We start from the raw sequence: 22,538 nt of genomic DNA on the forward strand, positions 1-22,538 counted from the left end.
TTCAGAATAGCCCCACAGAGCCCACTCTTTATGTCCGTGGGAGTGGATCTGATTTTTGAGTGCTGATTTTATATGTGGATGACATGCTGATCACGGACCCTGATACTCAGAATATTGCAGCTTTCAAGGCTGATTTGCAGCAAGCTTTTGAAATGTCAGACATGGGACATCTACACTATTATTTGGGCATTCAGCTTGCTCATGTTGAGGGGGGTATCATCATGTCACAGTCCAAGTATATTGGACAACTCCTTGATCGTTTTCAGTTTGAGGATTGCAAGCCAATCTCTACTCCAGTGGACCCTGGCTTCAAATTTTCTGCTCATGATGGAAGCCCACCATGTGATATCACTCTTTACCACAGCAGGCTGTTGGATGTCTCATTTACTTATGCGACACTAGACCTGACTTATAGTATGCAGTATCCCAGCTCAGCAAGTTCATGCACATGCCCAGTTCACAGCATTGGCAGGCAGCAGTGAAGAGAGTTTTCAGATATCTCAAAGGCACTCAGGATTTAGCCCTCTTCCATGGTGATCAGGATTCACTTACCATGCATGCTTACACGGATAATGACTGGGTAGGTTGTTCTGACAGCAACCAACAGTTGCCACATCTAGCTGTGAGGTTGAGTACAGGGCAGCCTTCACCGCTATAGTAGAGTGTGTCAGGCTTCGACAGTTACTTACAGATCTTGGTATTCACCAGACATCCTCCACTATGGTCTACACTGACAGCCAGAGTGCTTTGGCCATTGCGCGTAATCCAGTGTTTCATGCGCGTACCAAGCACATTGAAGTTCACTATCATTATGTTCAAGAGCGGTTGTCAGCAAGAGACATAGAGTTGTCCTACCTTCCCACAGAGGAAAACATAGCAGATATGTTTACAAAGGCACTTCCTTATCCCAAGTTCAAAGTCTTTCGACATGCTTTACACTTGGTTCCCTTTGTTACATGATTTGCCATACCTTGTACATTCATAGGTGGCTATATCCTTTTGGATGAACATGTGTCACCATGACCAGAAAATACCAGGTATTCTGAGACATTTCCAGAATACTTCCGCCCATACCATGGAGGGGGATTTGTAGGCTATCTTCTCCTGGTCGTATTGATGCTCTCTGGGCCTTGGTATGTGCCATGTAACTTTACTTCTGGGCACTTAGGTTACCTAGTACTAGTGGTACCACTAGGACACTAGGTCCTAGGGTTCTCTTTTATAGTACTTTGTATTTTCATTTTCATTCTACTAGTTGATGTGACGGCTTCCACTTCTTGCTCCACTCTTGTGCATCATTTTGCTTCCGTGAGCCTACAAGGATTTGGTCTTACTCTATATCTTGGCCTGAGAGCCACTGCCATCCTCACAGGCAAGTTTAGGTTCGGGAAGGTAGTTCCAGCATCACTTTATGGAGGATATGGTGTTCGACATGTGCCCAAGTCATTGGTACTCCTGCATCCACTACACAAATAATCGTATACTGGCATCCATCTGGTAGATCTGATATTCACCATTTGGAGTCAATTGAAGAGACGTACAAGGACTTCTCTTGCTTCTCATGAGAGGATGATCACCTTTATGAGGACTTGGGATTGTTCTTTGTTTTCCATGTTATGCCACTTGAGATGATGTGGCATCATAGACCACCGCAATGGCTGTTTTCATATTGTTGAGGCCAAGGATACAATTGTCACTCTTCCACCTCTTGTGTAATTGATTTTGATTGGAAATTTTACTTCTTATTGTAAAAAAAGGGCTGCATACTTCAAACTTTTCTCCATCCTCATCAAGCGAGCCCTCTTGCTTCTTTGATAGGCCCACTACTAGATTTTTTGTTCAAGTATTTACGATGCTGCTGCTAACATGTGTATGTAGTCGAATGTAGTATAAAGGTGGAGCTACTGCTAAGTCAATAGTACTTGATGCATCTATTGCAAGCTAGTCTTGCCATAATGCATCCGACAGCATTTTTCTACCAAATCAAGTTGTCGCACCCTCCCTATACTATTTGGTCTATACACTATGAGCTCTCTACTTTCATTGATGCATTAGGAGGATGGGGATAACTTATGGCCGAGACAAGAATCCCCATTCTACTATCTACACATGATATGGCACTCTTCTTATCAACCTCAAAGGGATGATAGAAAAAAGTGGTGATCTTCAATAACAATGAGAGAACACTATTTAAAGTCCCACATTTGGAGAGGGACGATGGATGTGTATTTGGCAGTCATGTCCGTCCACCGATGCTTGGGAAAGGATATGGCTTGCAAAACAGGTAATTCTCCTTACTTGCTCGACTAGCAATGTTTCCAAACCTACTATTCAGTGAAATTGTAATTAATTGATATTTGGGGTGGTTTGCGGGTTTTAGTAACACTGATGCGAGAGGATGTACTGGGGTGTTCATAAATACTACCTCCACTTATGGAGTCTAGAGTGAGGTGGGGTTCCATGAGGGCTTCGATATGTGACTTGTCTCACATTAAACGGGTCACCAGAGACTAAGATATAAATAATCATGTTCTTGGTGGGCGCGTTTTCATTGGGGGGGTAGAGTGGTTAGTTTTTAAAAAGAGGCTAAGGTCATTTGATAAATGGGGGTAGAGGCAATGTCTAGAATATTGGAAAATGGATTTCTCTAGAGAGAGCGTGAAGAGAGGATGATCATACTCTCTGGATTCTTCTGGATATACACTATGTATATCAAAATTTTTTGGGGTGGAATGAAGTACAACTTTGGGAATTTATCCTCTTGCACATACACCCCCGCTTGCATCCCAAGGCAAAAACACATAAATTTAAAAGACAGTCTTCATTTGGGTGGAGATGCCGGGCAAGCTTGAAGCCACAAACGTTTCGTCGATAGAAGAGTAGTGATGAAAGAATTGCTCTGAATAGGATTGTCATGAAAAGAATCCGCAAATTCGAAATAAGTGGAAATGAGAAGAGGGGTTTGTTGGGATCAGGATGAAATATCTCAATGGCATAATTAGGGGGAGTATCATTGTGAAGAAGAAGAGTGACATTTGTATTCTTGGAAGTTGGATTGCGAAGAGATTAAGGAAAGTTCAAGCTACAACAAACGTACCAAATGAGCAGCAACGGAGAAGCAAGCTGTAGAATTGATGACCGATGTGATGCAGAGAGACAACCGATGGGCAGGAGAGAGAAACGATGACCATGTGTTGAACAAAAGGAATTGGCCAGATGCCACATGGCAGCAATGTGAATTCCTCTTTTCCCCCAAAATTTGATGTAAGCAAGCTAAAGAGGTGATTGGCCAATTATTATTATTTATTTTCTATAAACAAAGCTGGTTGAAAGGGAAGATGATTTTTGTTAGAAATATAGGTTTGTGTTAAACCTTGTGTAGGTTCTAAAGTTGGTGGCACGTGATTCTACCATGTGGCAAACTCCCATTCAAGACTCCAACGTGGTGGAGCAAAGGCTTCTTGAAGGGTGACCCTTGGAGAATCTGTCAGTTCTTGTCTCGGCACCAGACACAAAGATCATTGCCTCATCATGAGAGTCGGGCTTGCTGCCCTTTGGCGAAGTCCTGGAGGTGGTCAACTATTTGTCAGTAATGGAGCTTGATTGGTACACAGTACTGGCAGAGACGGTTGGTGGATGCTCCATAAGTTTCACCTTCTTCATGGGATGCAGTAGCTGGTGAAGCCCTTTCCGCGGGACGTATTCACTGGATGTATAGACCACCATCGAAGTTGTTAGTCGGTACTCCAGAGATTCTCAAGGCAGTGAGCTAGGCTCTCCAGAAACAGGCTGGTTTTTCTAAATCAAGTCTTCATTTCTACTTACCCTCTTTAGCTCCTCTTGGAAGCTGATCTGCATGGTGTTTTTCAAGCATTAATAGACATTTCTTTTCTTTGGAAAAGAATAAAACAAATTAAGTGATTACAAGTTCAATTGTTGATTATTGTAGAGCTGCATGCTTATGGGAACGCTTTAGTGATGACTCTAAAGGGACTTTTGATGCAAACCAGTGGCCAGCGGTATGAACAGTGCATTGGACTGTTATCACATGTAGACATTTGGTAGTAGAAATTTTTCACTTATCTCATAAATAATCACAAAGTCAATGGTTGACTGCAGATCTGCATGCTTGCAGATTTGACCATTGTTTTGGGATGACATAGAAGGGTTTTTGTGCATCTGGAGTGCACAATCATATGCTTGGATGGTATAAGTGATTGCTTGGGGTTTGCCATACACCATCTGGGGGAATTATAAACTCAAAGCACACAGTGGCAGTAGTGTTGACCATTGTTTTGGGATGACATAGAAGGGTTTTTGTGCATCTGGAGTGCACAATCATATGCTTGGATGGTATAAGTGATTGCTTGGGGTTTGCCATACACCATCTGGGGGAATTATAAACTCAAAGCACACAATGGCAGTAGTGAGGATGTTTACACAGGAAGCATCTACGCAGTTGTTTATGATTGTGGATGTAGCAATGGCACTGTGAGATTCTCAGGTAGGTGGTTAGTTTGTACTTGAGTGGTTTGCGCAGGCAGTAGGCTTCTTCTTTCTTCCGCCGTCCATACCCCTTTTCTTTTCATTCTCAGCAGCATCTTCTCACCCTCAGGTTGGCCTAAGCTGAGACAATGAAGAACATTAATATCCCTCCCATCATTGAGCCCGAGGAAGTCGAGGTTCTTGTTATATTCCCTCCGGACATAGTACAGTCGATAGATGCTGCAAAGGAGGGCTTTTGCCAGACACATCTTATAGGGTTCCTGCCTGACGAAGGCCAGAAGCTCTGTGATTGGGTGTACACTAGCATGACAATGTTGCGGAGTGACAGTCATGACCCCCCCTATATTAGTATTCTCAAGATGCACCCACTCTACACCTGTCGTGTACAAGGGATTATTAGGGATTGATTTGTGGCACATTTACATCTAGCATACATCGGTAGCCCCGACATGTCCACAGGCCACTAAGATGGCATTTTACAATTTCCTCCACTCTACGGATGATGGGTTCATTGAGCCACTAAGATACTTGCAGACCTATTTATAGCATGCGCTATAGATAGCTATGGGCCAATTCCAAACATCCCATAGAATTCACCTTGTCAGGGTGAGAGGTTGAGGCCAGATGATACCATTGTTGCGAGCTGAGATTATGCACAAGCCTTGGCCTATATATGCAGGAATGGCTTTGTGGAAGGCTTTCCAATTGTTGAGCAGCCTGAACATGCTTTATGTGGGATGCATGCCTGGTAAATTTTGTCATTTCCCATTCAAGGTTAATTAGATAAATTATAGCTTTTTCTTAGTGATGTGGTCGGTACCATGAAGACACCTACTAGGTTTAGTGTTTCCTTACTACTGTTTTAAATCCGCTTTTAGTGGGCTTTCCCCTGCCATTTTCTACTATGACAGGAACCTGGCATATCACTGAGGGAAAAGAGGAAAAGAGGCCTAAATTTCCAGTTAAAGAGCCTCACAGGGGTGCTTTGTATTTTGTTACTTGCATTGATAATTTGTCCAGATTTCTATGGGCGCTTCCCTCGAACAAGAAATCTTTGTGTGTTTTTTGTGAATTTAATGCATTTCTGAAATCAAATTCTTAGTGATAAAGGTAAGCAAAGTTACCAAAGAAAAGGAACGTTTTGGCAATGTTAGATGTTGGAACGGGAGCATTTTGGGAAGGGGAATGTGGACCCAGAACAGGAATGCCACATCATACAACATGTCATCATACCACATATAACTATACTAGAATCTGAAAGACAAAAACTTTTTATACCTAGGAAAACTTTTGAGTTTTAAGATTTGGAACGTTTCAAAAGCTATGCTTCTAGTACGTATATAACCAAATGGTAGAGAAAATGTGAGAAGACTACTTCTCCAAGCAGAAACTAATAATTCTTTGGGAGGTTACATGGGCGTATAAAGTGAAATATCATGTAGATAATTCCATTGCCAGATTTAAATCATGTATCGTGGCTAAGGGCTGTGCTCGCAAAAAGGGGATAGACTATGAGGCTCCAATAGCAAAGATGGACTATTTTGGTTGGGAATTTCACCAACTACATGTCAAGATGGCATTTTTTCATGGTGATCTTCATTAGAACGTGTATGTTAGGATTTAGGTCCACGGGTAGGAACAAAACGTATGCAAATTGTGCTTGCTATCAATGAGATCATGCCTATTTCTTATGTATATATTTTCCACGAGAATTTAGCAACATTTGTCATCCTCTATATTGATGAATTGATAATCTCTAGCAACAGAAGAATCTGGCCACTACATTTGATGTGAAAGATCTTGATTGCTTCACTGCTATTTGGGGATAGAGTGTTGGTAGGAGTGTGGCATGTCCATGCCACAATCTAAGCATGCCACGGACAGCTTGAAGAAATTCAAGATGAGTGATCATAAAGCAGCCACTTGAGGCAACAATCAAACAAGGATGTAGAGTTTGGGACATTGTGGGTAGCCTAATTTATCTCTGCTCCACTAGAGATTTCAGTTGGCCCATGTTATTGTTATGCTCAACCAATTCATGCACAACCACACATTGGCAAGCAACGATACATTTAGAGTACTATTCATTTTGGCATGCAATATATCTAACGTGGTAATTTCTATCTTCAAGGTATTGTGACTCTAATTATATCGGTTACCTAGATTCTACGCAATCTACGACAAGGTTTTGCTTCTTCTCAGGAGGCCGTGCGTGCATGACTTGGCTAAGCCCATAGTTACTCTCTCATCAAGTAAGGCTAAATATAAAGCAGCAAGCATGACCATCATTGAGTGTGTGCAGTTGATAAGATTGATGTGAAATTATCCAATCATAAGGAGGAGGACCCACTCCCATTTACTATGATAGTCAAAGCATGACTGCCATTACACGGAATCCATTGTTTTATGCATGCATAAAGCACATCAAGATTCAATATCACATAATCACAGAGCGGATTCGAGATGGAGTTGACCTTGTCTATTGTCCATGTGAGGACATTGTTGATGATATCTTCACCAAAAGTATTTGTAAAGACAAGGCTTTGTTTTTCATGAGGGCTTAAACTTGGTGGAGAATGAAAAATCTCAAGGGGGTTCTTAACGTGAGATTTTTCTCCTATAGGTTTCTATATCCATGTATTGGATGAACAAGTGCAAGCAAGGTACACAGGGCACACTAGGCACTCCACAATATGAAGATTTTAGCCCCCCAAGACCTCCTAACCTTTTTCTCCCAGCCGACGAAGCTAGTGGGAGATATGTTCTCTAAGATCATGGCTTGCAGAAACTATTAGATGACATGGACATAGTGAATGACTAGGGTATAGTTGCACTTTTAAGATGTTTACATATTTAGATGTAAATTACTCATTTCGCTGCCCCGGGATCGCTATCATAAAGCTTCCTGGCATTTGGTAATTTATCTATTGGACCTTCGTTTACTCCCATAGATACTGATAGGTCTCCAATGAATTTTAATAGATCATTATATTTCGTACATCAAGCCATGGGTACTTCAGTCCTTTCAATTGAGGGGAGGATTTGAGATCTTCACAATGGAAATGTATTGTGTAGACTAGATTCTAGTTGTGGGGTCCCTTTAGACAATTTTTATTTTTGGGGCTTTGGTGCCACATCATCTATAAAACCCAACTTTGTAGTTCATGTCTTAATTCTTGGTAATGCATGTCTTGTTTTGAGTGTTGCTTTCTACAATCCCATGTGCATTCATCCTTACTATGGCATCATTTCCAACATCTATTCCTTAAAAGACAAATGCAATCAAGAGACATTCAAGATGGTACATTATGCTGTATATAAAGTCAGACATGAATCCGGAAGCATGCTTAAATTTATCACATAGAAAAGTGCAGTTTATAGATTAAGGCCAGCAGTCATCCACAAGACAATAAACCATCAACTCCACCAGGCACAAAGAAACTGGTTACAACAACATCCCCACTAACATCATCATGCCTAATAGTGGGTATAGAACTTTGTATCAATATGTGCTCACCCCATACACATACACAAGCATACATTCATACACAGTTCTGCATACTAAGTTTTTGTCAAAGCTCCAGAGATGCAAGGCAAACTCAGTCATGATGAAGCGTAACACTTAGGGAGAAAGCTAAACAAACCATAGTCCACAATCTCTACATCCAAACCACAAGGGCTTGTGAAGGAACAAATTATATGATTATTTCATTTTAGTCTCTCCCAAATTAATCAGTTATCCAAGTGCAAGAGGTCTCACATTTTTTCAATGAGAAGCTTATTCAACCAAGTTACACAAGTTCAAAAGCATATCTTTGTTTCTTGAATCTCTTGTCGCAGGCTCTCATCCTTGAGCTATTTGCATAAGCATTGCAATCTCGTAGATTGTGCACAGTCTGCAAACTAAAACTGAAAAAAAACTTGACCAACAGCATGGCAGCATGCACTTTTGTTTCAAAGTTTTTAGAAACTCACGTGGGAAGATGCGTGACCATGAGATGGAAAAACGATATGCATTCATCCCTAGAGAGGACAAGAGCTGGATGTCCTCCTACACAAAATGAAATGAAATCAAGCTGTATTAGCACTCGTCTGCATATCAAATTTTCATACATTCTATAGTAAGAAGCAATTCATTACATTCAAAACCAGTTATAGAAAAGATGGGAGAGTGACAACTCTATCTGTGGCAGCACAAAATTTGGAAAGATGATAAGTGGCATATCAATGGCAATGTAACATAAGATTCTGATTAATACAATAAGAATCCAACACACACAAAAAGCACATGCAGCGCATAGACACACCCACACGCACACACCCACACCCACACCCACACATACACAGGTGAGCACGCGCACAGGCACTTTTTTTGGGGGGTGGTGAAAGCCATTTCTCCTTATATTACAAAGAGAAGTCCCTGAAGAGAGGACCTGCTATTACAATATCACGTCCTCTCTTTGGGGACCGCGTGCGTGCACGCGCACACACTTTTTTTTTTTGGTGAAAGAACTTTTCATTGAGAAAAATGTACATTCATAGCAAGTGAGACAACTACTACTCATATGCTTAAAAAACTCAACAGAAAGCATAATATAGTTGCTCCAGTAAAGGACAGCAAGTACAAGAAAACTAAAAACAGTGAAAGAACACTTCTAGCTGGTGGGCCACAAGAAGATCTACCACAAAATGTGCATCCTATAGGGAGTGAAGTAGAGAGGAGCATAAGAAATGATAAACATCCACAGTGGATTGTCCATAGAGCCGAGAGTTACGGGCATGATATAAAGACCATAGAGCCTGATAACCACACCAACTGAAAAACTGAATGTAGTCTGGGGTAGTGGTATATCTCCCAAACAACCAAAACTGCCTGCCAAAAGCAATGCCAGGAAATCGAGCATGAAGATAAGTCCCCAATCTAGGAAGAAAATCACGAGCAACCAGGCAAGTCCAAGTAGATGGAGGACTATCTCCCCCAGATGCGAACAAGATGGACAATGTAAAGAAGCAATGCGCCTGGTCGCCAAGAAAGAACCCATTGGTAAAGCACCAACCAAACACTGCCATAAGAAAAGCCTCTATCTAAGCGGGAGCTTGTTGTTCCAAATACGGCCAAGACAAACCTTCCACCATGTCTAGATGCTAGATAAAAAGACCATGCTCTTAATGCCTCGATCAAATCTCCAATCCATAAGAGAAAGGTCCATAAGCAAATGAGGAGCTGGCTAAAAAGGAAGCAGCATGGTAGTGAGATTACGCCAGATAGGCCTGTGATGCATACCCAAAGAAAATTGTCTCCTGGCCTGTGGAAAGTAAGAGTCAGACCCCTATCATCCGCCACATCATTCATTGTGGAAATACCCAGTCGATGTAGAAAGTAAGCCTTCCTAGGTTGGAGATGAGCCAGTGGTGGATCAAAGACACAGCTCCAATGAATACTGTGTGAATGGAGTGTATTGCCAAGGTTTGGATAACCACATGATCGTCTACAGATCAGACGGCTGTTGCTCCGGATGCTTCTCCCATCGAGGCCACGGACATTCCCATTCTTACGGATGCACCCATTGAGGCGGCTATGGACATTCATGTTCATGTTGCGATCACCATTGCTAGTTCTTGTGCAGTTCTGAAGGCTACAGCTCAGGAGGCTTCCCTAATTTCAGTCCCCCCTTTCAACCTGATGGCAGCTCCTCACCTTGAGGCCCTTGTTGATGATTCACCAAATAGAGAAGCCACTGCAGGCTTTCAGAATCATGGCACCTCTGAGCAACCCCATGTCTCATCTGCTTTCCCCCTCATAGATGGAGGGAAAGGGGTAGTACATTCCACCTCTATAGATTTTTATGCCTCCATTCTCATGACAAATTGTGGTACACAGGCTACAAATGATGCCAGATATGCTACATGGCAATGTATTCCTGCATTGGTGAAATGAGATATGCGAGCCTCACTTAATGCGCCTTTCACCAACAAAAGTTTAGGACTGCGCTTCTTGCCCTCTGTAAGCACATATTGCAATATGATCGGGGATCATGTTATTTCCACACTAGAGGGCATTTGGGACTCGGGTGAGATGCCTGAATAAATTACAAAGGGTCTCATCCATTTCATCCCAAAAGGATATTGCAGAAATTTGTTGTCCCAATGGGGGCCTAACACTTTTTTGGGAACTTTCTACAAAATCCTAGCTAAAGCCATCACTTTGCATTTGCATCCCTTTCTTCCACATCTTATTCATGATACACAGATGGGTTTTGTGCATGGCAAAAGCATTTTTTTATAATATTTTCTCATTTTGGGAGGCTTCTGAGTAGGCTATGCAGAGTGGCTAGAGGCTTGCCATTCTACTCCTAGACTTTGAGAAAGCATACGATAGGGTGGATTGGGATTTTCTTGAAGGCACCATTCACCGCCGTGTTAGATTTACAAATACTTGGATAAGAGGGGTTTCCTCTTTGTACAAATCAGCCCACAGCCACGTCCTTATTGATGGAATCAAGGAAGAGAGGTTTCAGATTTCTAGATCGGTCTGGCGGGGATGCCCTGTAGCCCATTATCTCTTTTTGTTTGTGATTAAAGCTATGAGTATATTTCTTAGATCTCAAGTTGACATTCTTGGGTTGAGACTTTCCATCAGACAAGAAGAAGAGCTTCTTCACATTGAGTTGGTTGATGATACAGCTATTTTTTTGGATGCCACTCCACGGACGCTCTCTTTTTTCAGGACAGCCTTGGATTTATTCTATACGGCAATAGGTGCACACATTAATTGGAATAAATCCAATGGTTTTTGGGTCTGTGATGAGGACACTCCGAATTGGAGGATGGATATTGGGTTCACTTGGGTCCAGAGGGGTATTCCCATCAGGTATTTGGGATGCCAGGTCGGCTTGGGTATCTCTCTTTCGCAGCAGTTTGCTCCGTGTTGTTGGAGAGCATCAGGAGAAAACTCCTTTTCTAGAGTTCAGCTAGAATTGACTTAGCATCCAGGGTGGTGGTGGTTGTCAATCACATCCTTCTTGCCACAACTTGGTTTGTTTGCTCTTGTTGGAACCGTGCTAGGGATTGTATCACTCAGCTCAAGAGGCCTATAAGGAACTTTCTTTGGATTGGACTTGATGGCACAACAAATACTATAGCCAGGCGGGCTTGGAATACAGTCATTCTCCCCACTCAAGAAGGGGGTCTTAACATTATTGATCAGGACTTGCATTGCAGAGCCTTACTCTACAAGGTGATGGTGAGGGGACTTTTGACGGGGCAAGAGCCGTGGAAGGACTTCTTTATTCGATGCATTCAATCGTGTACACCCTCATCAGGAGGAGATTGGGCAGGCAGCACCAGATGGATCTTTACCTCAGCCATCTCAGGTCTCCTTCCTCCCCTCTTATTGTTGCTATCTTAAAAGCATGGACCAGCTTCATGAGTACTCTTATGGTTGCTATCTTGAAAGCCTGGACCAGCTTCAGGAGTATCCTTTAGAGAATTGCCCCTTCCTCTCTTTGGAAGAGATTGACAGGCAGCTTGTCATGTGGAATGACAGTATACTTGACGAGCATGGCAGACCACTTGGCACTTCTCACTATATGCAGTGGCTTTCTTTTCTATGTCGGATTAGTGACTAAATTAGTACAAGCAATTGTATTCCAATTTTGCTAACAAAGTCGACTTGGTGAGTCACCTCACGGGGAGTGTAGGGAGGATTGAGCTGATTGACGCAGCCATACCAGTGGAGTGGTTGGAGACACATGATATGCCTTTAACTTCTACTTGGATGGGAGTTTTTTTGAGAGTGGGCATTTCTCTGCAGGTCATTACCCTTTGATGTGCAGGTGCAGATGCCCTTGTCTTTGATGTCCACTCAAGAGGCAAGTTATCCAAATCCATAGATGACATTTGCTAGAGTTTCCTTTTCAACATGTGAGGATCTTAGGTTTTGTGGATCATGATACTGACTCACAAAACTACCTTGTTCTTATTGCCCTGGGTTCAAGGAGATTGTGGCTCTATGGAGATATCCCCATAAAGTTCTTACAACGGAACCCTAGGGAGTGGGAGTGGATTAATGAGGAGCACCGAGAGAAGAGCCTCCCCCTTTTTTGTTACACTGCCAGTAATGCCAGGAGATTCCAACTCAGCTGCAAAGGTTGGAGGCCTTCCAGATCCACTCATTGGGAGAATTTTTTGATATCTCTAGACTTGCAGACGGTTTTCTGGAAGAGACTTTGGAAATCCCTCACAAATAGAAAGATCACTTCTTTTGGCTTTCTATTCATGGAGGGATTGAAGTGAACTTGTGGAGATCTAGATTTGGGGTGGATGCTACTTGTCCACGATGCATGTCACGCAGGGTGTGGATGTTCTCTTCTAGCTCCTCCACTTGCTGCTGACTTTGGGTACAAGCCCTATCCGATTCTATCAGCTTTTATCAAACCTCCTCAAATTCTTTAGCAGTGGTTGCGTAGGCCTTCTCCAAGACATCATTTCTATGTTGGGTTTCAGCTACAGTCTTAGACTGCTTATCAAAACTTCAAGAGAAATGACAAGCTCATCCACAGCCGCAACGTATAATTGACCTTATCTTGCCAATATTGCATAGTCTCAATGTTTTCTCGACCATGGCTACTCTCTCTGCATGATTTGCATCCTCCTTGGCATTGAAACTCTCTTGCAGAGCTCGCATCAGTTGCCTGGTTTGCATTCTCCTTTCTCATGTCCTCTATTATTTTCTCTCCCCCAATATTCAATAAGTTCTACATGCTGCAGAGCCTTTTGTAGAGAAATCTATGGCTACCTTCAAGACGGCATCTAAATGTGTTTGTAAAACTCCGTCTGAGTAATCAAGTTGTGAAACACTCTCCTTACTATGTCTGGGGCCAAGAGTAGAGAAGAGCTGTTTGTTGACTCTACCTCCCATCTGAGTCCAAAATGACGCTCTGGCATGAAAGGCATACTCTGCTCTTTGATCTAATAGTGACTGCTACTGAGCCCTTGCTGCAGCAATGCGCTCCTGAACCCAAGCATCTATAGGCCTCTTTTGCTCTTCCCTCTGAAGAGCAGCCAGCCGCTGGCGGATACCTATCTCTCGCTTGAGGATCTCACCTCTCTCGATACGAGCAACGGGATGATAAAAGTCGAGAGGGCTGCAGCTACATCTAACGGGGAAAGCTACACACTGTGCATGTGAGGCCCTCCTTTGCGTAGAAGGCCTCTGGAATCCTGATACTGGCAGAGCAACTCCTCACATGAGGATCTGAAACCAATAGAACAATTGGAAAATGATCTGAAGAGGACACCCCAGGTGTAATGCATACTATCCCACCTCTGTCCAGAGCCCAATCATCCACATACAATATGTCAATCCGTGCATGGATAGGCATTTGCAACCTCTTGTTCGACCAAGAAAATAGGAGTGATTATGGCTAAGTATGGAAAGCATCATCATGCCAAGCATCTCTACCACTATACCGAAAAAGGAAGGCATCCCAGGCTGCTCTCTCTAGGGAATGGATACCACCTTCCCCACCTCCTCTTTTGTCTGTGGGCGTTTCAACCATGTTGAAATCACCCTCGATGATCCAAGACTCTGCAATGCAAGACCAAGAAAGCAACTCCTTCCATAGAAGGATACGGTCCCCTCTTGAATTGGGGACATAGAGGTTTAAGAAACCAACCTTACGCCCACCAATCAAAAGAATGATCCACTAAGCTCTAGAGGGAACTATGATCCCATGTCCAGTCACCAAGGGTAGCATCGAAAAAGAAACAGAAATGCAAGTACATCCCCTGGTGCCCAAGGTGGATGGTGTAGTAGAAGTGATAATCCCCTTGCCTCTGTCAAGAGGTGAAGAAATAGGAGCAAAAGAGAAAAGGGGACTGCTGGATGGAGCTCAGGCATGAAAGTAGCATTAGCCTGGAGTATGGCACGGGTTTCGGTAACGAAATGCTCCATAGATGGAAGCTCCTTTACATAAACATCTGAAGGGACAGGAGCAACCCCATCAGCACAAGGAACTAGAACAGGGAGGGGAGGGAGGGGAGGGAGAGAGAGAGGAGGGAGAGGAGGGAGTGGGGGGGCGGGGGGATAGGGGGGAGCGGGGGCGGCGGGGTAGGGGGAGGCGAGAGGCGGGAGGGGGGGAGGCAAGAGGCGGGAGGGGGGGGGATCCTGGCGGCCGCGGCCGCCAGGGGGAGGCGAGAGGGAGGGGAGGGAGGGGAGGGGGAGGTAGAGGGTCCTAGCAACCGCGGCCGCCAGGGGGAGGTGAGAGGGAGGGGAGGGAGGGGAGGGAGAGAGAGAGGAGGGAGGGGAGGGAGCGGGGGGGCGGCGGGGTAGGGGGGAGCGGGGGCGGCGGGGTAGGGGGAGGCGAGAGGTGGGAGGGGGGGGAGGCGAGAGGCGGGAGGGGGGGATCTTGGCGGCCGCGGCCACCAGGGGGAGGCAAGAGGGAGCGGAGGGAGGGGAGAGAGAGGAGGGAGGGATCCTGGCGGCCGCGGCCGCCAGGGGGAGACGAGAGGGAGGGGAGGGAGGGGAGGGGGGGTATCTCCTGCCTGAAAGGTAGGGTCCATGGCGCCGTCAGTAACCTCCTGAAGTGGAATTGGCTCAAAAACTCTGACTAGCACCCAACGGGGGACGACTAGAATAGGATGTGTTGATGGTTCTGTTCGCGTTGTAGAAGAACGTCCAGGATGAGAGGCTCTAGCCGATGGTCCTGGGCAAGAGGTTGAAGGTCCAGCAGCGCGAGAAGTGATAGGATGTGCAATAGATCGTGAAGTAGGTCCAGCCGAGGTGGTGCTATGAGGCACTATACCCGTGGACCTTTTAGGCCTTTCCTTTTTTCCCTTCCTTGGGCAATCTCTGGCAAAGTGCCCAGGGTCCTGCAAATCCTACACTGATCCTGTCTCCCAGTGATCTCGACTCTCTGCCTAAAGAATGAGCCATTTGGACGGTGGATCATGATGTGGTCATCCGTAATGTTAGGGTCAGAGACAACGACCCTAACATGTGGTACCCAGTCCGATCTGACTGCCTCTACTGTCGAAAAAGGCATCCTAGGGAGGGGGGGATTTCGGTGACCATCCTGAAAGCTACGCCAATGAAAGATAAGAGTCGATGGTACACATGAGGGAGGCCGGGGAATCTAAGAAAGAGTGAAATCGTCCGGCCATCCTCCTCCATAGGGTCGAAATCCAACAAGAAGGGCCTCAAGAAAATCCTCGTGGAGCTCAGTGCTAAAGGACTGGCCTGAAGCACTGTACTTGCTGCATCCGAGGAATCAAAAATAGCCTGAAAGAAACCTCGACCAAGCAGATGAACATTTGTGAGGTGTTTTGCAAGGTTACCAGGCAAAGCAGCGAGCATTGAGTCCTTGGCCTGTAACCTGGAAGGGTGGGACCCATGGATGCGAGCAAAGAGTGATGTCGAGTTCTCTTTCTCTGTATCTTTTCTGAGTGCAACTCGGCTTTTAAGAATGTGATGGTTTTCGTGACCGGTGGAAGCAGGCGAGGATAAGCCATCGTCAATTGAGGTGGGAAGGCCGACTCAAACACTGTTGCACTCCGTCCGACTAAAAATGCTGCTATGAGAGCAAAAGGGGAGGAGAGAGATGGAGGGGGGGAGAGGCTAGGATAGGGGGGATGTAGAGAGGGAAGAAGTAGGGAGAGGGAGGAGTAGGGAAGAGAAGGAGAGGGGCTAGAGAGAGGTTGGGGAAGAGAGGCAGGGAGAGGAGCTGAGAGAGGCGGGGAGAGGGGCTGAAGGAGGCGGGGAGGGGTGAGGCTAGGGATGGGGTTAGGGAGGCGGAAGGAGGGACTGAAGGAGGCGGGGGAAGGTGAGGGAGGCGGGGGTAGGCGGGGGTAGGGACTGAGGGAAGGAGCAAAGGGAAGCGGGGGTAGGGGCGGGGGTAGGGAGGCGGGGAGGGGGCTAGGCAGGGAGGGGAGGGAGAAGAGAGGGGTGGGGGAGGGAGGCAGGGAGGGGCTGAGAGAAGGTAGCAAGGGGTAGGCGGGGAGCAATAGCAGCCTGGAGGATGTATTTTCAATCCCTTCCTTCTTTGCAAGTAGCCATCTTCAATAGTATACTTTTTCCATTTGAGTCCTTTATCACCAACCTGTGGTGTGTTACCATTTCCATGTGACTCCTAAGTAAAAGCTCCTCGATTCTTAATTGCTTTCCATATTTCAAAAAAGTGAGGATCAAACTCACATTTTCCTTTTAGGGACTCTAGGAAATCATTCTAAAATTGACTAAAACTCAATTCATTAACAATTGGCATTCAGCTTAGGGAGTTTGTTACCACATTGAACTTCCCCTTCCGATATGTCAATTGGATATTTCAGCCTATCTAGCTTTTCTACCTTTCAGCTCTGGGTGATTGCAAATCCACTTAATGCTTTCTTGATAAAAAATTATCTCAAATTCAGCAACATACAAACAGTGCCTCCATTTCTTCAAAGCATAGACTATAGCATACAGTTCCTTCTCATATGCCGAGTAATTCCATTAGGCACGGTCTAACTTTTTGCTTTCAAAAGCCAATGGTCGACCCTTTTGTAATAATATCGTCCCAATAGCAAAATTAATGGCGTCTGTTTCAACCACGAATCATTCATTGGGATCCACTACCTTTAAGACAGAAGCAGACACTATAGCCACTTTTGATTTCTCAAAGCTATTCTTTTGAGGTTCATCCCATACGAAGATACTTCCCTTCCCCTTAAGCTGGTCTATCATTGAAACAGCAATCTTAGCGTAATTTTGGATGAATTTCCTATAAAATTCAGACAAACCTAAGAACGTCTGCAATTCTTGTAGGTTTATAGGATGTGGCCATTCCAATAGGACCCTAACCTTATCGGGATCCATACGAATCCCTTCTTGGGATATAATATGTCCCAAGTACTTCACTTCTTTTGCAAAGAATTCACATTTGGATTCTTTTGCAAAAAGAGAATTATCTCTAAGCAATTGGAACACTTTCCTTAAATGTTCCAAATGCGTTTTTCTTTTTTTTTTGGCAAAAGAGACTTCTATTAAGTATTAAAGAATATCGTTAAAGCAAGCTCCATATGGAATACACCATGCAATGCATGAAAAGCTCAAAAGCCAAAAAGAAAGGATTGGGGCTGATAGTGCCATCTCAATCCTCTAGAACCCTCTGAGAAAAGGGGAGAACCCCTCCAAACTCGTAGGAATACAGTCCTCCTAGAAGAGGCTGCCCGTGAAGGGCCCTGCATGCTAGCCCAAATGGCTATCAAAGTATGAACCGTGTCAGTCCAAATACCCGTGAACACTTGTGAAGGGTGTATCTGGGTGCCATCCAGGGCCTCTGTACATCTAGCTCTCCAAATGTGCCAAGAGGAAATGCTAGCTAGAATCTCCCAGGAAGTGTCCACTGAAGCATGAGAAGCTCTGAAGGGAGTAAATGGTACATCCTGAAGAGAGCAAATCTCTATCACCTGCCTGTGGACCAAGAGTGCCCAAGAAGAAGGCTCACCCTCATAAAACATCTGGGGCCGAGTAAGGGATAACCAGTCGACCGAGACCCAAGTCATGAAGAAAGGGGAGGTATGATAAATGCTGAGTATTCGAGCAACCCCTTTCCAAACAGTCCTTGCTTGACTGCAGTCCCAAAGGCAATGTCGCACTGACTCCTCTACAGAATGACAACAAGGGCAAGTAGGGTCAGCCCCAAATCGTGATGTCCACAGGTTCACTGCAATCCCTCCATGAATAGAAAGCCAAAAGAAAAGAGTGATCTTTCTATTTCTGAGGGATTTCCAGAGCCTCCTCCAGAAGTTCCTACGTAAATCTGCGATGATGAAGAAGCTGTCCCAATGGGGGGTTCTGGAGGGAATCCAACCCTACTACTCAACTGAAATCTCCTGGCATTACCAACCGTGAAACGAAAGAAGGAAATCCCCCTCTCTCGTACCCATGATCTATCCACTCCCACTCTCCTGGGTCCCATTGTAAGCACCTGATAGGTGCACCTCCATATAACCACAATCTCCAGGATCCCAGAGCCAAGTGCAGAGGATCGGGGTCTAAATACCACTGCAAGCCCGCTCCATGATCCACAAAGCCAGCAATCCTGACAGGCTGAACGGCAACCTCTAGAAGAATATCATCCGTGGATTTAGAAAGTATACCCCCATCCCCAACGTCAAGTGCATCCTCCCCAACACCTCGAAGAGCGATCACCTGAAGAGGAACTGCTGTCCTCGAGAAAGCTCCCATCCAAGTGGCAAAAGTAATAGGCATATCAATTGTCCAGTCCACCGGGATGGCTGCATCTATCCGCTGAATCCTGCGTGCTACACCTCTGAGGCGACTCACGGACTGTAGTCTCTGATCCTCAGGTAGCCTAATAAATGCTTTCCTACTGTGAAGGCGGGGCCTCTCTCCCATCTAGACCACATGTAATGCGAAGTGCCCAGTGGTCTGCCATGCTCATCAAGAATACTGTCATTCCAAATGACTGGCTGCCTATCAATCTCTTCGAGGGTAGAGGGCGGAACCCGCAAAGTGTATTCCTGAAGCTGCCCCAAGCTTTCAGGATGGCAGCCATGAGAGGACATGTAGGAGATCTGAGAGGGGCGGAAGTAAAAATATAGCGAGGGCTGCTGTCCACCCAATCATCTCCCAAGGTAGGTGTGCAAGCCTGAATGCGTCCAAAAAAGAAGTCCTTCCAAGGTTCCTGCCTAGGCATGAGACCCCTCACCACCACCTTACAAAGCAATGCCCTACAATGCAGGTCCGGGTTAATGATATTAAGGCCCCCTTCACATGTAGGGAGAATAATGGTATCCCAGGCCACCCTTGTTGCAACATCTGCCGTGCCATCGAGTCCACTCCATAAAAAATTTCTGATTGGTCTAATGAGCTGAGTGATGCACTCTCTTGACCGGCACCAGCATGAACACACAAACTAGGCGGTGGTCAAGAGAACGTGGTTCACTACCACAACTCTAGATGCAAGGTCAAGTTTGGCTTAGCTCCAGAAGAGAAGCTTTTTCCTTATAATCTCCAGTACTGGGGTAAACTGCTGTGCTTGAGAGATGCCCAACCCTACCTGGCATCCCAAATATCTCACAGGAACACCCCTTTGAATCCACGAGAAGCCAATGTCAACTCCCCAGCCTGGAGTATCCTCATCGCTGATCCAAAAGCCAAAAGATTTATGCCAGTTAATGTGTGCTTCTGCAGTTGAGCAAAAGATATCCAAGGCTGTCCGGAAAGCATCCACCAGTGACTGCGAGGAGGCCTCAATAAAAATGGCAGTGTCATCAGCCAACTCACAATCCAGAAGCTCCTGCTCCTGTCTCAAGGGCAATCTCAGCCCATATAAACCAGCTTGAGATCTAAGAAAGATACTCATAGCTTCAGCCACAAAAAGAAAAAGGAAGGGGGCTAAAGGGCATCCCTGACGGACTGATCTGGAAATCTGAAACCTGTCACCCCTTACCCCTCCAATCAAAACCTGGTTGTGTGATCTGTAAGGGAGGCCACCCCTCTAATTCATGCATCTGAAAATCCGAATCGTAGAAGAGTGCCCTCAAGAAAACCCCAATCTACTCTATCATAGGCTTTCTTAAAGTCCAAGAGTAGAATTGCCAGCCTCTGCCTGCTTTGCATAGCCCACTCTGAGGCTTCCCAAAAGGAAAAGATGTTATCAAATATGCTCCTGCCATGCACAAAGCCTGTCTGAGTATCATGGATGAGGTCTGGAAGAAGGGGCTGCAATCTGATGCTGATCGCCTTGGCAAGAATTTTGTATAGAGTGCCCAAAAGAGTGATGGGTCTCCAATGGGATACAAAATTCATGTTGCCACCTTTCGGGATAAGGTGTATAAGTCCCTCGGTGAGTGAGTTAGGCATCTCACCCGAGTCCCAAATGCCCTGCAAGGCTGAAGTAATATGATCACCTATCATATCCCAAAAGGCTATAAAAAAAGATGGAGTAAGACCATCTGAACCAGGGCACTTGCCCTTATGAAGGGCAGAGAGAGCAGTCCTGAATTCTGTGTTGGTAAATCATGCATCAAGTGAGCATATCATCTCTGGTGTGACCAACACAGGTAAACGCTGCCAAACCGCATCTCTAGCCACATCTCTGGCCTGTGTGTCAAGGTTTGCAAAAAGAAGGGAGGCATAAAAACCTGTCGCTAAGTGCATGACGGTATCCGGATGAGACTGCAAAACCTCGTCAGAGTCAATAAGCTGCTTGACACTCTCTCTACTATGTCTGGGACCAAGTGTAGAGAAAAAGTGTTTATTGACTCTCCCATTTGTATCCAAAAAGACTCCCGTGCATGGAAGGCATACTCTGCTCTCTGATCTAGCAATGTATGCAAGTGAGCCCTTGTTGAGGGTCGTTTATGCTCCTCCCTCTGCAAGGCTGTCAACTGCCGGTGCATACCGATCTCCCGCCTGAGTACCTCACCTCGCCTAGTACTAGCGACAGAATGATAAAAGTCGCTGATACTGGCAAGTGCTGTGGCCACATTTAAAGGTGCGGCCACCCCCTCTTCCATGTGAGAAACCCAGATCTCCAAAACTGCCCCTGCAAGAGTATCATCTATGTATAAGGCATCGGGGATCCTGATACTGGAAGATCGTCCTCTCAGATGGGGCTTTGAGATGGACAAAACTACCGGAAAATGGTCGGAGGTGGAAACACCAGGTGCAATGCAAACTGTCCCCCCTCTATTAAGAGCCCAGTCACCCACATAGAATCTAAGTTCCTCTGTTTATAGATAAGACGGATTGGTAGATGGATCCCCACTGCTAATAACTCGAATGTCAGCTGGCTGTCAATCCGAGCATGGATAGGCATCTGCACCCCACGGTTCGACCATGAAAACAAGAGTGACTAATACTGAATATGAAATGCATCATCTGACCAAACATCTCTGCCACTGAATCTGAACAAGAAGGCATCCCAAGCTGCTCTCTCAAGGGAGTGAACACCACCTTCTCTTCCCCCTTTCTTATCGGATGGTGCCTCAACCATGTTGAAGTCACCTCCAATAATCCAAGAATCTGCAATGTCAGCCCATGAGAGCAACTCTCTCCAAAAAAGAACATGGTCCCCTCTGTTGTTCGGAGCGTAGAGGTTTAGGAAACCAACCTTACGTCCGTCAACCATAAGCAAAATCCACTGGGCTCTGGAGGGGGTGATGGTACCGTGTCCAATGACCAGAGGGAGGATAGAGTCTGAAACTGATATGCAAGTACCTCCTCTAGTTCCCAAGGACCAAAACGTCCGACCTGAAAGCAGCTTACATGACTTGGAGTAATCTCTGGCATCCAATTTGTGTTTCTGTAGAAAAAGAATTTCTAAGGAACCACCTAACACACCTGGATGAAGCTGATTCCTTATCAATTGTTTGTGACGGCGATGAGGGATGCCGCCCAACCTCTGTATATTCCAACTAGCTATCATCGGCAGGAGGAAGCAGGTTGGAATACCTTACCCGACTTGGTGGCAGAAAAAGAACCCTCTACCAAAGCTGACCTCCTGCCATACACACGAGGTCCAAGGGGAGGAAAGTCCACTGGTGAGAGAGAGAAGGATCTCTCAAAGGGGATGCCGGATAACTGGCTCTCCGAAAGTGGAGGGACAAAATTACCATCTAGGAGGTCAGAGAAGTCCTCAAGAGCGGAAAAGGAATTTCGTTGAGCCACAGTCCTACCAAAGCAGGGAAAGAATGTAAGACCCCTTTCCCTCTTTCAACAGAAGGAGGCACCTGTGCTGCGTCCTGATCAAGAAGTGCTGCGAACAAGGTGCCAAGAACCTGGGCTGCTGAAGGAGGCACAGCCTAATCCTATGGTGGAGCGGAAGAAGGCTCCTGAACAATAGGCTCCACGGCGGTAGCCTCCCGAGGCTCCTGAGGGGTAGTCTCCGGAGCGGCGGAAGTATGATCTGAAGTAGAGGGCCTAACCGTGACCGGAACCCACCGGGAGCCAGAGGTAGTACGGTGACTCGAGCAGCCCTAGGAGGAGAGGGAGCCGTGTCTGAGGCGGTGCCTGTGGAGCGCTA

At 45.6% G+C, this 22,538-nt stretch overlaps 1 protein-coding gene across 2 annotated transcripts in view; it reads right to left on the bottom strand.

Annotated features, from left to right (window-relative positions):
* The window catches only part of LOC147884905 (beta-glucosidase 13-like), a 172,682-nt gene that overhangs the window by 138,661 nt on the left and 11,483 nt on the right, over positions 1 to 22,538 (bottom strand). For both annotated transcript variants that reach the window (XM_087397150.1, XM_087397149.1), the window contains exon 4: positions 8,482 to 8,557. In XM_087397150.1, coding sequence (XP_087253276.1) covers positions 8,482 to 8,557 — 76 coding nt within the window. The remainder of the gene's footprint in view (positions 1 to 8,481; positions 8,558 to 22,538) is intronic.

Source organism: Dipteris shenzhenensis, chromosome 26, assembly GCF_047967505.1.
Source record: "Dipteris shenzhenensis isolate YYH24624 ecotype China chromosome 26, Dip_SZ_1.0, whole genome shotgun sequence".
NCBI classification, from domain to species: domain Eukaryota; kingdom Viridiplantae; phylum Streptophyta; class Polypodiopsida; order Gleicheniales; family Dipteridaceae; genus Dipteris; species Dipteris shenzhenensis.